This window comes from Leuresthes tenuis, unplaced genomic scaffold, assembly GCF_036924035.1.
Source record: "Leuresthes tenuis unplaced genomic scaffold, fLeuTen1.0.hap1 SCAF_11, whole genome shotgun sequence".
Taxonomy (NCBI): domain Eukaryota; kingdom Metazoa; phylum Chordata; class Actinopteri; order Atheriniformes; family Atherinopsidae; genus Leuresthes; species Leuresthes tenuis.
In genome coordinates, this window is record NW_027325365.1 from 1,595,247 (window position 1) to 1,619,228 (window position 23,982).

At 45.8% G+C, this 23,982-nt stretch overlaps 1 protein-coding gene across 1 annotated transcript in view; it reads left to right on the forward strand.

The window, feature by feature from the left end:
- The window catches only part of slc36a1 (solute carrier family 36 member 1), a 52,435-nt gene that overhangs the window by 8,613 nt on the left and 19,840 nt on the right, over nt 1-23,982 (forward strand). Inside the window, exons 6-11 of the mRNA XM_072395133.1 lie at nt 3,181-3,270; nt 5,389-5,473; nt 6,781-7,008; nt 11,176-11,274; nt 14,602-14,768; nt 15,239-15,408. Coding sequence (XP_072251234.1) covers nt 3,181-3,270; nt 5,389-5,473; nt 6,781-7,008; nt 11,176-11,274; nt 14,602-14,768; nt 15,239-15,408 — 839 coding nt within the window. The remainder of the gene's footprint in view (nt 1-3,180; nt 3,271-5,388; nt 5,474-6,780; nt 7,009-11,175; nt 11,275-14,601; nt 14,769-15,238; nt 15,409-23,982) is intronic.

Sequence of the window (23,982 nt, forward strand, 5' to 3'; positions counted from 1 at the left end):
TGTGAACGAAGTTTAAGCAGGTAAATCAGAGTTGAAATGTCACATTTCAGCACTCATCATGTTTTAATCTGTTTATTTTCACTAGTTTAATAGATGTTAAAGACACTTAAACTGTTCTTTCAGCTGCACTTTTAATCATTTCGGCTGTAAACGCTGACACCGAAGTGACCATCTTGGTTGTTTCTGCGTCAATAAATAAAAAGTTAAATATGATTCACTGTTTTTTGGGGCTTCAGGCTCTTTGATTATAATTTAACTTCACTTTTAAAGTCGGATTATATCTGCAGAAGTTCTGTCAGCGAGTATTTTTACACCGTGTTGTTGCTATTAATAATAATAACCACTTATTCCTTCCTCACAGTTGTGAGACACGATTAGATCTCAGCCCTCTGGGCTCGTTTCTCTCTCATCGTGCTCAGTTGGGTTTGAGGGACGTTTTTCGACCCCAGTTGCTTGTTTTGGGCTGATTCTCATCATTCTTATTGCTTGTTTTTACCTGTGATTTGCTGCCACCATCAGTCATTACTCGTTCCCAGCCCTCTCTGAGCCTTTCCTCCCCTGCTGTTTTTAAAAATGAGCCTGTTTGGTGCAGCTTTCATCATCTTTGCCACTGGTTCCCCTGCAGCTGAATGCGTGCAGCCCAGATATTTTAAACCATGCAGACTGACTTTCTGACCCGGACTGAGCTTGGATCAGTCTCCAATCTCCAGACAAAGAAGATGAGGAGCTGAAGAACAACACGGATGCTTGTTTAAAAGGGAGTTTCACGACTTTCCATGTAATCACATGGAAAGGGAAGCTTCAGCAGGGCAGAATCTGCAGGATCGTGTGCACATCTGCTCCCAATGACTTGGTGCTTTCAGGCGTGAAAACCATGAATCCAGCCTCAGGCTCAGAGCTGCAGGTGAAGATTCGCTTCTCTCAACATTCGTGGTTCTTTACCGGTGGATAAAGTAGATAATCGGTGCTTTTGATGACAAATGACTTCAGCAAATCCAATGTTGTCATCATCAGAGTCTTTATGTCAGCGAGTCCTTTACTGTTTAAAGTTCAGGGAAAAGGTTCAGGTAATGAGCCGTGAAGCCTTTTCTCCGAGCGCTAAGCTAAGCTAAGCAAGCTAACTACTTTAGACCAAAGAAACATGTGTTTTTGCTCCACTTCTGTTGTCACTTGCCTGCTCAGATATCAGCTGTGCCAACCACAGTGTGCTTGTTGCTGCTGGCTGACAGATTACACTCCATTAAGTCTATTTTCTGCTCGGTAATCAGAGGCATATTGGCAGCTTGAGGAGCACCCACTGAGACTTCCACCAGCTCCAGCAGGCAGAACCAGACATGGTGTAAATGTGGCCAGTCTAATGTAGTGTTTTGCTGCAGAGGACGTTGTCACCAGTCCAATCAAACCATCAAATTATGCAACTGAACCGCTGTGGCTGTGAGCTCACTGTATGATTATTATCTGTTTTACAGCCGTTTGATTACACTGGACACGGTTGTTAAACAGCAACTATTACGTGTGGCAGCTGCTGCAGCCTCTGACCGTTAACCCACGCGTCCACAGTGTCTCCTGCCCTTTGCCCAGTTCACATGGGGATGTCCTGCAGCCCCACCCAGCCACGTTAAAGAGGATTAAGCAGATCAAGAGAATGAATAAAGGTCCTCTGCTTCTGCACAAAACTGTCACGCACCGGGCTTAAAATGCAGAGAGCCACAAGTTCTCGTGAGAAAAATGCAGCTCTTCCTGTTTTAGAGACCTTTTATGACAGAGTCAAAGTCACCGCTTCCTGTTATAGATCACATGACATGTCACACTGTCAATATTTATTCAGCAAAATAGAAGCGGTGTGCAAATATTTTACCAGTTTGCTGCTCTGCAGCATTCAGGTGTGTGTTAGCATGATGCCAAGGAGGAAAGACACCAGCAATGATCAATCTGGGAAGGGTTATAAGGCCATTTCCAGACTATCTGGAGTCCATCATTCTACAGAGAGAAAGATTATTCACAAGTGGAAAACATTCAGGACAGCTGTCAATCTTCCCAGGAGTGGACGTCCCAGCAAGTTCACCCCAAGGTGAAGAAGCCCAGAGCTACATCTCAGACTCTACAGGCCTCAGTTAGCATGTTAAAGGTTAAAGGTCATACATCTCAGACTCTACAGGCCTCAGTTAGCATGCTAAAGGTTAAAGGTCACCCCAAGGTGAAAAAGCCCAGAGCTACATCTCAGACTCTACAGGCCTCAGTTAGCATGTTAAAGGTTAAAGGTCACCCCAAGGTGAAGAAGCCCAGAGCTACATCTCAGACTCTACAGGCCTCAGTTAGCATGCTAAAGGTCAAAGGTCACCCCAAGGTGAAGAAGCCCAGAGCTACATCTCAGACTCTACAGGTCTCAGTTAGCATGTTAAAGGTTAAAGGTCACCCCAAGGAGAAAAAGCCCAGAGCTACATCTCAGACTCTACAGGCCTCAGTTAGCATGTTAAAGGTCAAAGGTCACCCCAAGGAGAAAAAGCCCAGAGCTACATCTCAGACTCTACAGGCCTCAGTTAGCATGTTAAAGGTCAAAGGTCACCCCAAGGTGAAGAAGCCCAGAGCTACATCTCAGACTCTCCAGGCCTCAGTTAGCATGCTAAAGGTTAAAGGTCACCCCAAGGTGAAGAAGCCCAGAGCTACATCTCAGACTCTACAGGCCTCAGTTAGCATGCTAAAGGTTAAAGGTCACCTCAAGGTGAAGAAGCCCAGAGCTACATCTCAGACTCTACAGGCCTCAGTTAGCATGCTAAAGGTTAAAGGTCACCCCAAGGTGAAAAAGCCCAGAGCTACATCTCAGACTCTACAGGCCTCAGTTAGCATGCTAAAGGTCAAAGGTCACCCCAAGGTGAAGAAGCCCAGAGCTACATCTCAGACTCTACAGGCCTCAGTTAGCATGCTAAAGGTTAAAGGTCACCCCAAGGTGAAAAAGCCCAGAGCTACATCTCAGACTCTCCAGGCCTCAGTTAGCATGCTAAAGGTCAAAGGTCATGACAGCACAGTTAGACAAAGACTGAACAAGGATGGCTTGTTTGGAAGGGCTGCAGGAGAAAGCCTCTTCTCTCTAAAAAGAACATGGCAGCTGGATCAGGGGTTCACTTAGTTTCTCACTGACTGCTGCTGAAGCTGAATCTTTTCTGTAAAACTGTCTTTCAGGATGAACAGGCCGTCCATGAGCTACGGGGAGGTGATGCAGTACGGGATGGAGAACGTTTCGTGGCTCAGGAGACATTCTCAGTGGGGAAGGTAAGAAACGTTCAGCGCCTCTGAGAAGAAAAGGACAAGAAGAACAGTAGAAAAGGTGCTTTAGTGTTAATATTCTCCACATTAACATGAAGATAAAGGAGGTTATTCATTCATTCTTATCAGCTCAGATCTGTGTCTGAGGCTCCCTCCAGCAGCAGGTTATTCTTCTTCTAACTGAAGGTTTAAAGAATAAACTCATCTGCCTAAGAAGAGTGTTTCCTAATGATGGTGCAGGTTCTCCAGGCTCTGGCCGAGCATGGACCGGGTTAATGGAGGGAATTTAGCAGCGTTTCTACAGCTGAGACGAGTCGGGCGCCACTTTAGTGTCAAAGGTCAGAGTTGTTGAAAGACTTTCAGGGAACTCTCTGCCGCTGGCTGCTCCAGGATCAGCTTGTTTGCTGGAACCGCTCTGGAGCTCTTTGTGGTTCCCAGTGAACCGGAGAAGAAGCTCGGTTGGCGCCGGTCTCAGACGTTTAAATGAGCTTCTTCATGGCTCAGCTTTAAGCTGTTCTCCTCTTCATTTCCGTGGTTTTGTCACAGCCTGATTGGTTGAAGACGTGAGACGCAGCGTAGAGATGATCACTGAAGCATCTCCCACCTTTTCAGCTGTGATGAAGCTCAGTGAGGAGACTTTAGAAGGAACCCGACAGCAGCTGATGAGGCTCTGAGGTCATAGTTCAGATGCTTTAAATGTTGAAGTTTCTCTCCTAAATCCCCACAGTCAGAGCTATGCTCTGAACTCCAGATAAAAACGCTCCAGCAGGACCAACGTGGAGCTGCTTCGGCTCACAGCGAGACGTTCAGGAAGCAGAATAATTCTTCCTGGGTAGCAGACGGTGTCCCTGTGTCCTCTGGTTCTTCTGGTTGTTCTGGTAATGAACCCGTTGACTCACAGATTCGGTACCGTTTAGGTATGGAGGCCTAAACTTAACCAGCAGTAAGCCTCACCTTACGGGGGCTCACAACCCGCCGCTTCTGCTTCTTCTGCCGCCGGAAGAGGCCAAAGGGGCGGGGCTTATATGTATAGCAACTAGCAGATATATATAATAATCCATCCATACACCAGAGTTTCACCATGGATCGTACTCTGGGCCTTCTTTGTGTTTCTTTGTGTTTGCGCTCTGCCGTTTTCCACCTTTTTTTCACCTTTTTTTCCCGCCTTTTTCCCGCTTTTTTCCAACTTTTTCCTACCTTTTTTTCACCTTTTTCTGCCTTTTTTCCACCTTTTTCCCCCGCTTTTTTCCATCTTTTTTTGCCTTTTTTCCCCGCCTTTTTTTCGCCTTTTTCTGCCTTTTTTCCACCTTTTTTTCGCCTTTTCCCCCCGCTTTTTTTTCCATCTTTTTTTTGCCTTTTTTCACATTTTTTCCACCTTTTTTCTGCCCTTTTTCCGCCTTTTTTTCGCCTTTTTTCCACCTTTTTTTCGCCTTTCCCCCCCGCTTTTTTCCATCTTTTTTTGCCTTTTTTCCCCGCCTTTTTTCTGCCTTTTTTTCGCCTTTTTTCCATCTTTTTTTGCCTTTTTTCCGCCTTCGGAATCCAGATCGGCCCTAATTGGCTGTCGTCGTGTCGCATCACTGCTCATTTGCATAAAGTTGAGCCTTTCTCAACTCTTAAAGCTCATGAAACTCAACGCCGGCCGCTCATGGACGCCAGCTGACATTGAAAACGAACGGCAGCTGGCCGCTCACGCTGCTGTTGGTGTGAGCCCCCCGTTGGAGCCAGTTTACCACTGATGGATTTAACTCTGTTCTCAGCCGTTTGAAGCCTTAAAGTTCTGATCCAGTTGGAGCTGAATGTGGAAGTCATCGCCCCGGCTTTGCTTCCTTTGCCAGAAGGTGGAGCTCCTCTGTTGGCATGAAACAGACTCTGCTCCACCTTTGCCTTCACTGCTCTGACCTTCTTCATCTCTGAGGATATTTTAACTGACGCCTTCAGTCTTTCCTTCGGTCGTCCCATCATCCCCCAGACTGGAGGAGTTCCAGTTAAAGTTATTTCCCCTGATAATGTAAAACTTCTTACTGTTAATCCACATTATTCTGGGTTCCATTAAAGGTGAATAAAGCTGAACTGGACTGTGGCCCTGCTTCAGCAGAATAACCTTTCTCCTTCTGTCTGTTTCAGGCGGACGGTGAATCTGTTCCTCATCATCACCCAGATTGGCTTCTGCTGCGTCTACTTCGTCTTCCTCAGTGACAACGTCAAGCAGGTCCTGCTCTCACTCACTGTCACACTCACACAGGCCTGGGTTTTGCAGGCAGGCGGGGGGGCAGACTGTTTGCTCTGTCGGCGCGGCCTTCGGGTCGCAGCGTCCTGACCTTTCATCTGCTCGGCTCTGCAAGCCAAAGGAAACCACGGCACAAACAGAAGCATATCGAGCTGACTGATGGCTTCAGCTCAGAGAGGAGGATCACATTCGGGTTCTTTAGCTTCTGTGGAAGTTTCCGTAGTTATGTAAGAGCAGGACGGTATATGTGAATGCTCTCAAAGTACAAATATCTCCAGAGATAGTAGTAAAAAGGTCAATAACAGTCTGGAGTTTTCCTTCGCAGCAGGAGAAGATTCCCAGCTGAAAAGATCTCAGACGCAGCAGTTTCTCTGAACTTTGTGTCACTTTTTAGATGAGGGATCAAAGATTTTGGGGGAAAGTAACTCCAGGAAACGCGTCCCGGTGCAGCAGCTCATTTAGAAGGCGCTTCAGGTCGTTGTGGGATAAGATTAAACCGAAAACATCTGAGTATCATCAACTGAATTTGATGCAAAGTCTCACTTCTGCATTTTTATCTCCCTCCCAGCCATATGTGGCTGTCACAGGAATGCTGGGTGACTTTTGACCCCGAAAGTCTTTTATACCTTATTGATCTTCTTCAAACAGACTGTAATTTCCTCCATGTGTGTTTGGAGTTGTGTTTGTGCAGTACAGCTTCCTACCACCAGGTGGTAGCATCGCTCTGCTTGTCGGCCTCCTTCTGAGCCGTCACAGAACATCTCAGGCAGGGTTGAATTAAATACCACACATCAGAATCTGTTTCAACAGCAGAGTCTGCCCTGAAAGTGCAACACAGAAGCTGAAGAGTTTCAGAAAGATAAATGATGGGATAGTGGTGAAAGGTGAAGGGAAAATGGACGGTGCAGACATGAAAGACGGACAGGAGCCGGGTGACAATGGAGTACCTGTCCAGTTGAAACGTGGAGCTCGTTTAATGCCTCTGTGTCAGGTTTTTATGGATCTCAGCCTTCTGCCTGAGGGAAGAAGTTCAAAGGGTCCTTTTCCAGGGTGGGATGGGTTGAAGATGATCATGTTTGCACGCTGCTTGGCCTTGGTGCCGATCGATGGGAGGGCCGGGATCAGACTGTGGCGCATTCAGAGTGGTGATTAGTGTTGATCTTCCAGGGTAAAGGCTCTCTGACTTCCTGTTTGTCTGCAGAAGCTCTTACTTCAGACATTGTGTTGCTTTATTGTGTTTTTTCTGCCTTTTCTCAGACTGATTTCTCTTTTTCTCCTACTTTTCCCAGGTGGTGGAAGCAGCTAACGCCACCACCTTCAGCTGCCAAATGAACTACTCCAACCAGACCCAGGTCCTGGTTCCCAGCTTCGACTCCCGCCTCTACATGCTCTGCTTCCTGCCTGCCTTCATCCTGCTGGTTTACACCCCCAACCTGAAATACCTTGCTCCCCTCTCACTGATCGCAAACCTGGTCATGTCGGCCAGTCTGGTCCTCATCTACTTCTACTCACTCACGGTAACCACAGCATCACTCATCAGTGTGTTATTTATGGGTCCAAGACTCCAGATCACTCAGATTTTAAACCTCATGGGGCAGAAATGCAGATTGTCAGATGGAAACAGGATTTGCATATCTTGGCCTCATTTTGTGGCATCGTAGATTTAAATCAGAGTTAAGCTGCTTCCTTAAGAACGGCTTCTTGACAGCCACCCTTCCATGGAGCCCATTTCTGATGAGGCTTGGGCCAACAGTAGATGGATCAGCTGAAGGTCCAGATGCATCTCTCAGGTCCTGTCAGGTCACAGCTGGATTTTTTCCTCTTTCTTAAGGACATCACTTTCAGATCCTGTTCATCTGCTGGAGATAGTTTTTTAGGCCTGACACTTCTTCTTTTGTCCTCCACTTGTCCAGTTTCCTCAAATGTTTTAAGGACACACTGCACACCATGCTGAGATATGCCAAGTTTTCAGCTAATAGCTCTTTGGGAATCACCTTGTTGCTGCAGAAATCCTATTTTCTGTCTGTCAAACTGTGTTTTCTCTGCTGTTTTTCATAGATGCAGCTAAAGAAATGGGAACAAATGATGTGTCTTTGTGACAGGCTGCTGGTAACAAAGAGCCTAAAGATCCAGTTTAAAATGGCTTCTTTGCTAAGTTGTCTGTTCTGTGTCGACACAACACTGGTTCATCCCTTGAGTTAGGAGCCTTTGTTCTGCCTGAATGGGTCATAGCTCAGAGTTCAGTGGCTGAACAAAGAAAAAACACTGAAAATGCTCAGGAACAAGGACTGAAGATGAGGGAAAAAGCAGAAAATGTCCAAAGAAAAACTCTGAAAGAGCTTCAGAAAGCTGCAGAACTGTTGATCAGGACACTTTAAAGGTTTCAGAAAGCTGCAGAACTGTTGATCAGGACACTTTAAAGGTTACAGAAAGCTGCAGAACTGTTGATCAGGACACTTTAAAGGTTTCAGAAAGCTGCAGAACTGTTGATCAGGACACTTTAAAGGTTTCAGAAAGCTGCAGAACTGTTGATCAGGACACTTTAAAGGTTACAGAAAGCTGCAGAACTATTGATCAGGACACTTTAAAGGTTTCAGAAAGCTGCAGAACTATTGATCAGGACACTTTAAAGGTTTCAGAAAGCTGCAGAACTGTTGATCAGGACACTTTAAAGGTTTCAGAAAGCTGCAGAACTGTTGATCAGGACACTTTAAAGGTTTCAGAAAGCTGCAGAACTGTTGATCAGGACACTTTAAAGGTTACAGAAAGCTGCAGAACTATTGATCAGGACACTTTAAAGGTTTCAGAAAGCTGCAGAACTGTTGATCAGGACACTTTAAAGGTTTCAGAAAGCTGCAGAACTATTGATCAGGACACTTTAAAGGTTTCAGAAAGCTGCAGAACTATTGATCAGGACACTTTAAAGGTTTAAAGCTGCAGAACTGTTGATCAGGACACTTTAAAGGTTTCAGAAAGCTGCAGAACTGTTGATCAGGACACTTTAAATTGGTTCATCCCTTGAGTTAGGAGCCTTTTTTCATTAATTGACCCTCTGGGGTCAAGACTATAATTGACCTTTTTTGACTACTTTACATTTCACCTTAAAAACTGTGACTTTTTACAGTTAATAGTTTAATTTTGACACATTGGACCTAAAATCACACAAAAAACATCAAATCTAAAGCTTTTTTTCCTCAGATGAGCCCGTTTTTACCGCTTCTTCCTGCACCGTGATGACGGTACTCAGGAGGAAGTAAATTATTCATCCTAAGTCTGGTTTTTCTTGGCCTGTCGACAGAATTTAAAAACTGGTTCATAGCTTGAAATCTGCACTTTCAGCACAAGTTGAAACGGAGACCGAGCAGAGCGGCGCCATCTTAAATCGGTCATGTGATGTTAAATCAGGTGTCTTCTTCTTCTATGTTTAAAGAGTGATCAAAGGTTCAGGTGCAAGGACTGGACGCAGAGCATGTTTGAACCACATTCTTCTGTTAATCTGGTTTTCAGATGCTTTGTTTTGTCTGATTTTTGTTAAGTAAGCGTACTGAAAGGATGAAAAAGCAGCCAGTGTCCAAAGAAAACCTTTGAAAGCGCTTCAGAAAGCCTGGAGAACTGTTGCTCACTCGGGTTCCTTCAAAAGAAACGAGAGGCGACTCGAGCTTTGTCTTTTTTTTAAATGATTTTGGTCATTTATTGAACATTTCGTGGTGTTTCTGAAGGTTTCTCCTTCCACCGAGTCCCTCACCAGGCATTAAAGAGTTTTTATCAGTATAGTTTTAGTTGGCTCCCTGGATAAAGACATAAAAAGATGAAGGATGTCAGATTCTTTCACGGTTCTGTTTCTCTGAGCAGTGGCAGCTCAGATCTGAGCTTTTTACTGCATACCCACATATAAAGTGTCCTTCCACTCACTGGAAACTTCTGTCTCTGAGACCCAACAGGAAATGTTTTTCAGTGACATGATGATTTCTTTCCTTTAAGACTCATCCAGCCAGCTCAAACCCTCACTTTTCCCTCTCAGCTCAGACATGAGATTGGATTCTGGCATTGTTATGGATAACAGGACAACAGGTAGAGACCAAGTTTCCACTTTACCTGTTTTCATCAGGCAGCCTCTGCAGTTCACAGATGAATAGCGGCCGCCTTTTCTGAGAAGCAGCCCTGAAATGAAGCAATTTCTTGCATCAGAAACCTCCCGAAGTGTGGCCCGGAAGGTGTTTGGTGGCTGATGAACAACCTGAGCAACAACTTTTTGGAAAACTGGAGCATGCAAACAGTGTGGCTTCATTGTTCCGTGTGGTTCCACGTCTATATTTCAGCTCTAATGGCTCCTCATCCTGACCTTCGTTTAGAGCAGGGGTCAAACTCAAATACACAGAGGGCCGAAATGTTAAATTGAACAAAGCCGCGGGCCAAGGTTGAACAAATGAACCTTTTAATATGGAACCCAACAAGTTTTGATTTAACAATGAATACTGAACAAGGCTTATATAACTTTAAAGTCCAGGGGTGCGAAATTGAGTTGCTAATAATAATAATAAAAACATATCAATGGCATATTAAATTAAATTAAAATAAAAATGTAATGCCTCCTTTCTGTTTGCAGCCTTCTGAGGTAAATGTCAAAATTAGCTTCTTACACAGGCTAATAAATGTGAAAATAAAATAACATAAACCTCTTTTCATCTCCTTTACTTTCTGGCTCCAGGTCCTTATATTTGTCCTGGTGTTTCGTTTCATAGTGTCGTCTAATATTGTATCCTTAGTTACTCCTTAGTTACTCCTTAGTTACTCCTTAGTTACTGACGCGTTAGCTCCACAAACAAGACAAACAGGTCTGTCTTTTACATAAACAGATATTCTGTCTCCCACCTGTCCAGAAAAGTTCTATTTTCTGCCTTTCTTTTGGCCATTTTTTGGTAGGATAACAGTGACAGCTGTGGTTTGAGGTCGAAGTGTGGTCGAAGAGGCACGGGGTGCGCAAGAAGACCGCTAGCATAGATGCTACTGACACAGAGGAGGGGGCGTGTCTGCCTCTGTTCTAATTGACGCGCCAAAACAACCGCAGAGCATTATGGGATTTGTAGTATAAGCGGTGAATGCGGTGTTACAGCGCTGCCGCCGTATAATACTGGCGGGCCAGCTCTAATATTAATTTGAAATTGCCTCGCGGGCCAAATATAATTACACTGTGGGCCAGAGTTTGACACCTGTGGTTTAGAGAGTCATTCTAAGGAATTATATTTGCACATTTTTCTTTCCCTTTCTGCCAGATTCAGATTAAAGGCCACTGGTTAACAGAAGGATGTTCTTTGAACATCTTCACTGATGTTTAATGGCTCACATCATCTTTGATTTTCCTGGTTCCTTTTATTCTGCACGCAGCGACAGCTCATCATATCTCATCCTGCTTATCTTATCAGATAATCGCTACAAAATGTGGTCATTTGCAAGCTTTGGACAGTAAATGTTGGACAGTAAATGGGCTCAACAGGCCCGAGGTGGGGTGTCCTCTTGGCTCAGCGGCTCATTTAATCCAATTGCCAATTATCCGTGCAGAAGACCTCTTGACCTCTGATTATATTTGGTCGGATATGAAACACTTGTCTGCTATTTAGCCGTAACAAATTACAGACGAGCCTTGTGTTCCAATAGATTAATGCTCTCTTTCCCCCCCCCTACAGAACATCACAAACCCCACCATCCTGCCAAAGGTCGGCAGACTGAAAGACTACCCTCTCTTCTTTGGGACGGCCATCTTTGCCTTTGAAGGGATCGGAGTGGTATGTATCACACACTTTCTGCCTGCTGTTCCTGTCTAAGCAGCAGCTTCTCTTCGTCTGTGGAGTCTTCGTTGTTCGGCTTTATGATAGTTTGCTGAGGAAGGGATTAAGCTAACAGAGCAGGAACAGAAGAGGCAGGTTCCTTTTAAACGTCTAAGCAGCTTTTTCTGTTGACTTTAGCTGAATTGTTGCCGAGGAGACGGTTTCTGATGCTCATTTAACAGGCTCTCGAGGCGAAGTCGGGTGGGGAGAGGAAGGTTACTTGCTTGGGATCCTCGGGTGCATCCCTGATGTGGTTTAGTCGGCCTCTTCGTGACCTTCAGCTTGCCCTGAAGCAGTTTGCTGCAGAGCCAAAGGCTGCCCCCCCCGGCAGGATGGGTCCTTTCCTTTGGGTGGAGGAGTTTAAGTGTCTCAGCATCGGGTTCGTGGGATGGAGCAAGTCACAGACAGATGTTCTTGTGATGAGATAGCTGCGCTGAAAGGGGAAACTTTCCATTTGCTGGTGATTCCCTCCACCAGGCACCTTCTATTGGAGCATATTGTGGGAAGCAGAGCCCGTAGAGACGGGAAAACCAAACAGTTTGTACACTTTTCCTGCACCTGAACTGAGGTGTGAGTCCAAAGAGGAAAGAAAAGGCGCTCCTGCACATGTTTTAGACACCATCAGTTTAACCCTGATGTTTCTTTTCTTCCGATTTAGTTTCTGATCATTAGTGTTTCTTCTATTCTCTGAAGTAAATAACCACAGATGTGTGTAATGTTCATAGATGAGGCTTTAAAACCAGATTCTTGTGTTATTGGAGCAGGATTGGTGCTGGTTTAGGCTTCTGATGGCTGCCAGCGTCCATCTGCATCCTCCTGATCTTCATCCTGATCAGTTTATCTGATGCTGACGCACTTTTCTGCCTCTCATGCAAACCTTTTCTCTTTTCCTTTGATCTGAACTTACAGCGTGGACCACTTTGGTTATTTTTTACACCTCATTTCAACAGATTTTCTCTTCTTCACCAATGAGTGTGTTAGATTTGGGAAAATCGGGCTTCTTCGCTGTTAACTTCACATGCAAATGACTCTTTTAGGGAGTGTCTGAATTGGTTTGTTCGAATTCAAGCTCTTTTATTTTCATAATGACGTTTAGAAGCTGTATAAATCTTGAGAAATATTTGCACATTTCGGCCTTTCCACAGCAGCATTTTGTTCTTTAAGTGCAGCTTTTCGAGCTGTAAGCATGCTTGTTGTGTTTTAAATAGTTGTTTGCAGACCAAAACAGGTGAAACAGCCTCATATGACTAGCATTTAGCGTCAGTGCACAGTGGGCTGAGTTAAAGATGAAAATGATGGCTTATGTCTGAGCATAAATAGTTTGAAATGCTGCCCAACAGGACAACATCAGCAGAGATTACAGGGGGAATGTTATCTTTAGCTGCTCTTTGCAGGGAACGCTGATCACAGCTCTGCAGAAGATGCCGGCAGAAACAAAGAGCTCGTTGGTATTCATTGGACACCACCCTGTGTGGTGGAGTGAAAGCAACACTTCTCGATATTTTGAGTGCAGAACAAGGAAGCCGTGGTCTTTTGCTGAAATGTCAGCACAGATTTAGTCTTCACTTTATTGTCCAGATGCCAAAATAAAGCTATTGCAGCCTGGAAAGATGAGACCTTTAACTGAGAAACTGCCAAGATGCCAAGATTGTTGTAATGTCTTCTTCCTCGATTGCTGTCTGTTGCCAGTTTGCTGCTCTGCAGCATTCAGGTGTGTTTTAACACGATGCCAAGGAGGAAAGACACCAGCAATGATCTCAGAGAAGCAGCTGCTGCTGCCCATCAGTCTGGGAAGGGTTATAAGGCCATTTCCAGACTATCTGGAGTCCATCATTCTACAGAGAGAAAGATTATTCACAAGTGGAAAACATTCAGGACAGCTGTCAATCTTCCCAGGAGTGGACGTCCCAGCAAGGTCACCCCAAGGTGAAGAAGCCCAGAGCTACATCTCAGACTCTACAGGCCTCAGTTAGCATGCTAAAGGTTAAAAGTCACCCCAAGGTGAAAAAGCCCAGAGCTACATCTCAGACTCTACAGGCCTCAGTTAGCATGCTAAAGGTTAAAGGTCACCCCAAGGTGAAAAAGCCCAGAGCTACATCTCAGACTCTACAGGCCTCAGTTAGCATGTTAAAGGTTAAAGTTCACCCCAAGGTGAAGAAGCCCAGAGCTACATCTCAGACTCTACAGGCCTCAGTTAGCATGTTAAAGGTTAAAGGTCACCCCAAGGTGAAAAAGCCCAGAGCTACATCTCAGACTCTACAGGCCTCAGTTAGCATGTTAAAGGTTAAAGTTCACCCCAAGGTGAAGAAGCCCAGAGCTACATCTCAGACTCTACAGGCCTCAGTTAGCATGTTAAAGGTTAAAGTTCACCCCAAGGTGAAGAAGCCCAGAGCTACATCTCAGACTCTACAGGCCTCAGTTAGCATGCTAAAGGTTAAAGGTCACCCCAAGGTGAAAAAGCCCAGAGCTACATCTCAGACTCTACAGGCCTCAGTTAGCATGTTAAAGGTTAAAGTTCACCCCAAGGTGAAAAAGCCCAGAGCTACATCTCAGACTCTACAGGCCTCAGTTAGCATGTTAAAGGTCAAAGGTCATGACAGCACAGTTAGAAAAAGACTGAACAAGGATGGCTTGTTTGGAAGGGCTGCAGGAGAAAGCCTCTTCTCTCTAAAAAGAACATGGCAGCACAGCTTAGGTTTGCAAAGCTGCATCTGAACAAAGCTCAAGACTTCTGGAACAATGTCCTTTGGACAGACCAGAGCAAAGTGGAGATGTTTGGTCCTAATGCACAGCAGCACGTTTGGAGGAAACCAAACACAGCAGATCAGCACAAACACCTCATACCAGCTGTCAAGCACGGTGGTGGAGGGCTGATGATCTGGGCTGGTTCTGCAGCCACAGGACCTGGGCACCTTGCAGTCATTGAGTCCACCATGAACTCCTCTGGATACCAAAGTATTCTAGAGTCAAATGTGAGGCCATCTGTCCCACAGCTAAAGCTGGGCTGAAACTGGCTCATCTACAGGACAAAGATCCCAAACACAGCAGCAGATCTACAGCAGAATGTGTGAAAAAGAGAAGAATCAAGGTGTTGCAATGGTCCAGTCAGAGTCCAGACCTCAGCCTGACTGAGATGCTGTGGTGGGACCTTAAGAGAGCTGTGCAGAAACCAAAGCTGCAAACCTCAATGAGCTGAAGTTGTTGCAGCTAAAGGGTGTTCTACACTTTGAAAGGTGAAATAATACTGTTTCTTATCCTTCTGTTTGTGTCTTGTTGCATCTTTAGGTGCTTCCTCTGGAAAATAAAATGCACAGGCCTCAGAGTTTCAACCTGGTTCTGTATTTGGGGATGGGCATCGTCACCTTCCTCTACATCAGCCTCGGGACCATCGGCTACATGTGCTTTGGGGAGCACATAGGTGGGAGCATCACTCTCAACCTGCCAAACTGCTGGTAAGTAACTCTGGCTCCATGTCATTCATTTCAGCCTCTTTTTTGGTGATTATTGTCCTGTAATAACGTCTAAATATTCTTTTTGTTTAAACTTTTCCACCGACTCTGCAGAGCTCGGCTCATAATGACATGAAGCTGGTGATAAATCTGCAGTTATTTTAGCTAAAGTTAGGGAGGCAGATGATCTTTGCTATCATCACAGCTGCAGGAGAGCGGCGTCTTTGTATTTTTTCAGCTGTTTTTCAGCTCTGACTGGACCGATTGCACTAATTAGCGGGACAGATTGGATCTTCAGTGAGGTTTAAAACTCAAAGACTGCAATTAGTGACATCTCAACAGGGAATGTCTGCTGTTTTGCAGGACTATGGTGGATGAGGAAGTCTCCAGTTTGTAGTTTTTAATTAAAGCCTGTGTTCTTTCGGCTTTTCTGAATGATATCCTTCTCTCGGCATCGTGTTTCTGCTTTACAGGACATACCAGGCTGTGAAGCTGCTCTACTGTTTCGGGATCTTCATCACCTTCGCCCTGCAGTTCTACGTTCCAGCAGAGATCCTCATCCCTCCTGTCGTGGCTCGCGTGTCAGCGAGGTGGGAGGTGGCTGTCGACCTGCTGCTCCGCACGGTCCTTGTCATCTTCACATGTAAGAAACTCAAAGCGCTTCACCTCAGCAGGGAAAAACAGCCGTATCGTTTCACTTTAACCAGCCCAGCTTCACTCCTGTTCTCTGCTGAAGTCAGCCTCACTGCAGCCGTCCTGCAGGATTCTGCCTTAAAATATCACTGACTTCTGTTTATTTTGTGTTCTGATGCAGTTCTGTGTTGTAAGGTTCGGTGGAACCTGCATTTCAGTCCAGAGTCTGGTTAATTTGGACAAAGAAGGAGCTTACCTGCTTTTTATCCTTCCTGAAATGCTCATGGGGAAGGAAGAGGCAAAATGTGTGGTGATGAGGTGGTGAAGTTAAACCAGATAGTCCCAAATTAGATGCCTCTTATCCCTCAGTAACAATTCTCAGCTGATGACCTGAATCAGTGAAGTGAGCGAGGAAGAAGCCGGTCCCCGCTGAACTATCGAGCGCCTTCAGCAGCCCTTTGCAGCTAATTAGCTCCAGGAAGTCCCACAGGTCCACAGTTCTTGGAACGTTCCTGCTTGTGTTTCCACTTCAGCGATGAAGATCAGGCAAATTAATCTGTTTTAAACAGCTGATGCGGCTGAGGGTGGATGATGAAAGATTTTAGGTTCTTTTTGTTTTTCCCCTCTTTCTTTGGTTCGTTCCTTTCCTGTTGGCTCAGTGGGAAGCCGTGCATCAAACTTTAGCTCGTCTCAGATTTTATTTGGGGACCCTTCTGTCAGTGATATGCTTTGGTTCTGGTCTGGTCTGGTCCTGTGGGCCCATCTCCAGAGAAGTGGGTTCTGCAGTAAGAGACCTCAGACGGGTCCACACACCTGTGGCATGTTGTTAAACTGCGAGGCAACAGGCCCAGAAACAGAATCCAGTCATTTACGGTGAATTTAAAACCTTTATTTAACTGATTATAACAGATGTGTCAAATGAGCTCGTTTTAAACTCGGTTGCATCTCATTACTATTAGTTTGTTGCTGTTTAACACCCCAGAGACTCTTTCAGAGGGAAGATCTCAGTTTAGATCCAGGCAGCCTTCTCTGGACCTTTGCTGATTTTAGACGATTAGAAGATTTAATTTAAGTTTATGTTTCTGTATTTATCAGACGCTTTGATCCAAAGCGACTTACAAATGAAGATATAGCAGCTTTATAAAAGCTAACAATAAGCTCCATAGAAGGAACCCAGGAGTCCGACTCTGTCAGAGGGGACAGAGTAGAGATAGGGTGCAGGCATAGAAGGAAGAGCAGAAAGATAAAGTGCAGAGATAGAGGGGGGAGGGAAGTACAAGGTAAGTGCTGGGATAGGAGATGCTCTCTGAAGAGCTGGGTTTTCAGGAGCTTCTTGAAGATAGACAGGGACGCCCCTGTTCTGGTAGCGCTCGGTAGGTCATTCCACCATCGTGGGACGACACATGAACAGAGTTTGGATTGTCTTAGGCGTGGTGTAGGAGCTGCTAGACGACAATCCTGGGACCAACGGAGGGACCCAGTTGGGACAGAAGCCTTTGCAAGAGCATTCAAGTAGATGGAGCCGTTCCATTAAGCTCTTTGTAGCTAACATCAGGGACTTGGATCTGATGCGGGCGGCTAAGGGCAGCCAGAGGAGCTCAATGAACAGAGGGGGGACGTGTTCTTTTAGGCTGATCCAAGACCAGACGCACCGCCGCGCTCTGGACCATCTGCAGAGGTTTCACAGGCTGGAGACCAGTTAGGAGACCAGTTAGGAGAGCAGTTAGGAAACCAGTTAGGAAACCAGTTAGGAAACCAGTTAGGAGACCAGTTAGGAAACCAGTTAGGAGACCAGTTAGGAGACCAGTTAGGAGACCAGTTAGGAAACCAGTTAGGAGACCAGTTAGGAGACCAGTTAGGAAACCAGTTAGGAGACCAGTTAGGAGACCAGTTAGGAGACCAGTTAGGAGACCAGTTAGGAAACCAGTTAGGAGACCAGTTAGGAGAGCGTTGCTGTAGTGAAGGTGGGAGATGACCGTGGCCTGCACCAGGAGCTGGGGGGCATGTTGGGTTAGCTTTGGTCTGATCTTTCTTATGTTTAGCAATTTAATTTATTTTTACTTTGCAGATCATGAGCACTGCTTCATCCCTTCTAAAGCGGAGAAGAACAGTTCAACTAGTTATCTGTACTCGCTCCATAAAGCTCTGCAGTACCGTGTGTGTTGTCCTGTCTCCGGTTATCCTTAAAGCTTGGCCTGAAACCGCGTCGGAACAACATTTAATGAGGCTCCTTTTGCTCTGTAAACTTCTTGCATGACTGATCAGTCCTGGGAGGTTAATATAATGAACACACAGCACCCTTCATTGCAGAAAGGAGCGGTGGTTTAATGCTGGCCTGCCAGCAGGACACTGTTTCACTGTCTCTGCACATGGAAGCAGTTGCATCTCCAGAAGCTGGTGTGTGTGTCAGAAATCTGTGTGCAACATGTACTCTCAGGCTTCTCCTTGATAGGAAAGGTGGCAAGTCAATGGAAATTAAGTCGAGTATCCTAACGGCCACATGTCTTCATGCCCCCCCCATCTGTTCTCATCCCTGTCCCACAGTCAGGCAGCACACACTTCCCTGTAATGGTCCTGTAATAGTTCTCCACTTGCTATTGATTCCCATCTTGCCAGGACTGCTGATTCTTGAACTCCGTGTTCATCTGATGCCTCTGCAGTAGGATTTCTGGGGTTCATTCTGGAGGAGATGAGGCTCATACTAATAAATCCATGTGAAGAGATTACCAGAGTAAAGTGAAGCTGGATATTACTCTTTGTCATAATGTTTAGTAGCTGCTCGGGTTACGCTAAGACCAGAACAAGTGCTGTTTTCACTGAAGTTAAAGGCTAAACTGTGTCATATGTAGTATTTCTCATATCTAAACCAAAGTACCACAAAGTCTCACTTCTCCAATGTCTGTAATTTCATAATTCAAAAGCCAGACTCCTTCATACAATCCAGTTAAAGTCCAACATGTTAATTTAAAGTCCAACACGGGAAGATCCGCTGGCCAAGTCCTGATATCCATCACTGTTATATCTGCCTTTCATTGACTGCATTAAACAATCGTATGATTTGACGCTTTAGTTCTGTATCAGGATCATTATGTCGTATATTTTCCACATCTGCACAGGAATGAACAAGAATGTCAATCCTTTGACAATTTGAATGTTTTTAACCCGATTACCTTCTGTTATACGAAGGCTGAGAGACCGGATATGAAAGGTTGAGCTGAGATTCTTTAGCAGGATGTCTGGGATTCATCCTGGGATTCATCCTGGGATTCATCCTGGGATTCATCCTGGGGTTCATCCTGGGATTCATCCTGGGATTCATCCTGGGATTCATCCTGGGATTCATCCTGGGATTCATCCTAGGGTTCATCCTGGGATTCATCCTGGGGTTCATCCTGGGGTTCATCCTGGGGTTCATCCTGGGATTCATCCTGGGATTCATCCTGGGATTCATCCTAGGATTCATCCTGGGATTCATCCTTGGGATTCATCCCGGGATTCATCCCGGGTTTCATCCCGAGATTCATCCCGGGATTCATCCCGGGGTTCATCCCGGGGTTCATCCTGGGGTTCATCCTGGGGTTCATCCTGGGGTTCATCCTGGGGTTCATCCTGGGATTCATCCTGGGGTTCATCCTGGGGTTCATCCTGGGGTTCATCCTGGGATTCATCCTGGGGTTCATCCTGGGGTTCATCCTGGGATTCATCCTTGGGATTCATCCTTGGGATTCATCCTTGGGATTCATCCTGGGATTCATCCTGGGATTCATCCTGGGATTCATCCCGGGATTCATCCCGGGGTTCATCCCGGGGTTCATCCTGGGATTCATCCTTGGGATTCATCCTTGGGATTCATCCTGGGATTCATCCTGGGGTTCATCCTGGGGTTCATCCTGGGGTTCATCCTGGGATTCATCCTGGGGTTCATCCTGGGGTTCATCCTGGGATTCATCCTGGGGTTCATCCTGGGGTTCATCCTGGGATTCATCCTGGGGTTCATCCTGGGATTCATCCTGGGATTCATCCTTGGGATTCATCCTTGGGATTCATCCTGGGATTCATCCTGGGATTCATCCCGGGGTTCATCCCGGGGTTCATCCTGGGGTTCATCCTGGGATTCATCCTGGGATTCATCCTTGGGATTCATCCTTGGGATTCATCCTGGGATTCATCCTGGGATTCATCCTTGGGATTCATCCTTGGGATTCATCCTGGGATTCATCCTGGGATTCATCCTGGGATTCATCCTGGGATTCATCCTAGGATTCATCCTGGGATTCATCCTGGGATTCATCCTGGGATTCATCCTGGGATTCATCCTGGGGTTCATCCTGGGATTCATCCTGGGGTTCATCCTGGGGTTCATCCTGGGATTCATCCTTGGGATTCATCCTTGGGATTCATCCTTGGGATTCATCCTGGGATTCATCCTGGGATTCATCCCGGGGTTCATCCCGGGGTTCATCCTGGGGTTCATCCTGGGATTCATCCTGGGATTCATCCTTGGGATTCATCCTTGGGATTCATCCTTGGGATTCATCCTGGGATTCATCCTGGGATTCATCCTTGGGATTCATCCTTGGGATTCATCCTGGGATTCATCCTGGGATTCATCCTGGGATTCATCCTGGGATTCATCCTAGGATTCATCCTGGGGTTCATCCTGGGGTTCATCCTGGGATTCATCCTTGGGATTCATCCTTGGGATTCATCCTGGGATTCATCCTGGGATTCATCCTGGGATTCATCCCGGGGTTCATCCCGGGGTTCATCCTGGGGTTCATCCTGGGATTCATCCTGGGATTCATCCTTGGGATTCATCCTTGGGATTCATCCTGGGATTCATCCTGGGATTCATCCTTGGGATTCATCCTTGGGATTCATCCTGGGATTCATCCTGGGATTCATCCTGGGATTCATCCTGGGATTCATCCTGGGGTTCATCCTGGGATTCATCCTGGGGTTCATCCTGGGATTCATCCTGGGGTTCATCCTGGGATTCATCCTGGGGTTCATCCTGGGATTCATCCTGGGGTTCATCCTGGGATTCATCCCGGGATTCATCCCGGGTTTCATCCTGGGATTCATCCTGGGGTTCATCCTGGGATTCATCCTGGGATTCATCCTTGGGATTCATCCTTGGGATTCATCCTGGGATTCATCCTGGGATTCATCCTGGGATTCATCCTGGGATTCATCCTGGGGTTCATCCTGGGATTCATCCTGGGGTTCATCCTGGGGTTCATCCTGGGGTTCATCCTGGGATTCATCCTTGGGATTCATCCTTGGGATTCATCCTGGGATTCATCCTGGGATTCATCCCGGGGTTCATCCCGGGGTTCATCCTGGGGTTCATCCTGGGATTCATCCTGGGATTCATCCTTGGGATTCATCCTTGGGATTCATCCTTGGGATTCATCCTGGGATTCATCCTGGGATTCATCCTTGGGATTCATCCTTGGGATTCATCCTGGGATTCATCCTGGGATTCATCCTGGGATTCATCCTGGGATTCATCCTAGGATTCATCCTGGGGTTCATCCTGGGGTTCATCCTGGGATTCATCCTTGGGATTCATCCTTGGGATTCATCCTGGGATTCATCCTGGGATTCATCCTGGGATTCATCCCGGGGTTCATCCTGGGGTTCATCCTGGGATTCATCCTGGGATTCATCCTTGGGATTCATCCTTGGGATTCATCCTGGGATTCATCCTGGGATTCATCCTTGGGATTCATCCTTGGGATTCATCCTGGGATTCATCCTGGGATTCATCCTGGGATTCATCCTGGGATTCATCCTGGGGTTCATCCTGGGATTCATCCTGGGGTTCATCCTGGGGTTCATCCTGGGATTCATCCTGGGGTTCATCCTGGGATTCATCCTGGGGTTCATCCTGGGATTCATCCTGGGGTTCATCCTGGGATTCATCCTGGGATTCATCCCGGGTTTCATCCTGGGATTCATCCTGGGGTTCATCCTGGGATTCATCCTGGGATTCATCCTTGGGATTCATCCTTGGGATTCATCCTGGGGTTCATCCTGGGATTCATCCTGGGATTCATCCTTGGGATTCATCCTTGGGGTTCATCCTAGGATTCATCCTGGGATTCATCCTGGGATTCATCCTGGGATTCATCCTGGGATTCATCCCGGTTGAACTGGTCTGAGACTTTTTGACTCTGAGATCCGAGTGTGTTTGTGCAAAACTCGCCGGATTCTCTGTGTTTTTTATGTGTTTGAGCTGCTTCATGGATCAGACTCTTCATGCATCTTTAGAGAAGTGATGCGCCACTTCTGGACCTCTTCCACGAAATGGCGTGCATGTTCGGACGCCAGGCACTACCTTGATGGGCTGTAATTAGCTCCAGTTATGTCAGGGCTGGAAAGCAGCTGTTCAGACTCCAGCTGCATGGCACAAAGAGAACCTTCTGGAAGAAATGCATGAAAGAAGCACCGCTCTGTGCCGGTGAAGCTGGCCGGTTGAACTGAGTTGTCACAGAAACTGGGAGGAGGTCCAGCGCAGTGACTAAAACACAAAAGCAGGACCGTGCATCTTGCAAAGCTTTTGCTTCAAAATGTGGATGCATTTCGGGCCTCCTTCTTCCATGAACCACAGGAGGCAGTACAGATCAATGTATTAGAAAGGAAACGGATAGATTCTGCTTTAAAAATGGCCCCCAAAAAACTTAATCTTAGCTTTATGTTGGGCCTCATTTGTTCTTATCATAAACTGTAGCTGCATGTGATTGATGGTGTTTATTAAACTCTGCACCAAGCGGTTTAAACTGATTTAAATTTCAGAGAGGGTTCACTGTTATTGATGGAGCTGCTTCCAGACACAAGGGCCAAATGAGGCCTTCAAAAACAGCTTACTTTGTCAAAAACAAGGAACTGAAGACGGAATGGAGTGTGCAGCAGCAGGCATTGTAAAATCGATGGCCAATCTTCACGTAATGAGCAGAATGGAAGCTCGGGTCCACGTCTCACTGCGTTTAGGTGAATTTATCTGGAGGCCTGGGTGTCGGATCAGGAGCCCCGATATTCCAGATCAATCGGATTTATTTACTTTATCAGACCTGCACAGAGAAACAAATTAGCTATTAATCAACTATGCTATTTTATGGTTGTTATCGTAAAGCTTAAGTCGAGATTTCTTTAAGGAAACTGTCCACTTTTTGCATGAAATTATCGTCTTTATCTTACTTTAAAACGGTCCAGTTCACCACTGCAGCTGCTCTGCTTTATCTGTCTGTTATATTATTAAATATTGTGTCCTGACTATTTAAATGTCATTAACAACACTTTACTTTCTGTTAGTAAGTATGAAATATCTTATTTCCCTTTAGCAACCATTAAACACATTAAAGTTTAACATCCTAAAACTGCAGAAAACAGTTTGGAAATGATTAAATGATCTCAACCTGTTAATTTCTCTCTCTGAGGAAAGCATTTCTGAAGGAATGTGGCTTTTTTTTAAGAGATGTGGAGGTAAGAGTCCAAGATTTGGATATTTCCATCACAGGCATAAAGAAACCTCCAAAGATCCATCTTCATCTTTGTTCTTTAGTGTTTTACAGGAAGTGAATTGCATGAGAATTAACATTCTTTTGTTGCATTTGTGCATTTCTGAGAGAGAATATTAGTCCAAAACATCTGGGATGTTGTTTTAAATGATCTCAACCTGTTCATTTCTCTCTCTGAGGAAAGCATTTCTGAAGGAATGTGGCTTTTTTTAAAAGATGTGGAGGTAAGAGTGGATAGAAACATGCTGACAGCTGAGTGGATATGCTTCTGCAGGTGAAATCATCCTTCGAACAGTCATGGAAACTTAAGCTCTCGTCTTTTTTAGCTGAGTCATTTGTACCTTTCACAGTGTGATGCATCTCCCTGGAGATGTTAAGTGCTTTGCATAAAACCCTCCACTGATTGGTGGACGTCACCAGCTTGCATTTAAAGCCTTCATAGTGTTGCAGATAGATGGAGCATGATAGAGATTGTGTATTTTTCATTGGACAGCCTCATCATTAAGGGATGAAGGGAAGTATATCCCTCCAAGAAATATGCAGCCCGAGCTCACTGCCGTTCCCTGTATGTAATTCATCTTCATTTCTGATATTAGTTCTGATGTTAGGCCTGTGGAGAATTATGTAGATGAGTTTGCCTTCCTGTGCAGGTTTCTGCACATGCATGCTGATCAGCTGATTAAAGGGGAAACATGCGTGCATGTGCCAGCTCATGCATGCTGGCCTTTTGCAAGGCATGCTGTGGCTTCGTGTTGAGACTGTGGACGTGGTGCAGCAGCAAGAAAACCGCTTCCCCCGATGCACGCTAGAATGGAAAAGGCAAAGGATTTCGTTTGCACATGAAACTCAAGCTGGAGTTCTTCCCTGAGGTTGACTGCTTTGGGATGTTGGTCCTGGAGGGCCGCTGTCCTGCAGGTTTTAGACGTTTCCCTGCTTCAACACACCTGATTCAGATTAAATGGATCTCTTCTAAAGATTGTTAAATTCTGCACAAGTCTGCTAATGATGCATTGATCTGATTCAGGTGTGTTGAAGCAGGGAAACACCTAAAACCTGCAGGA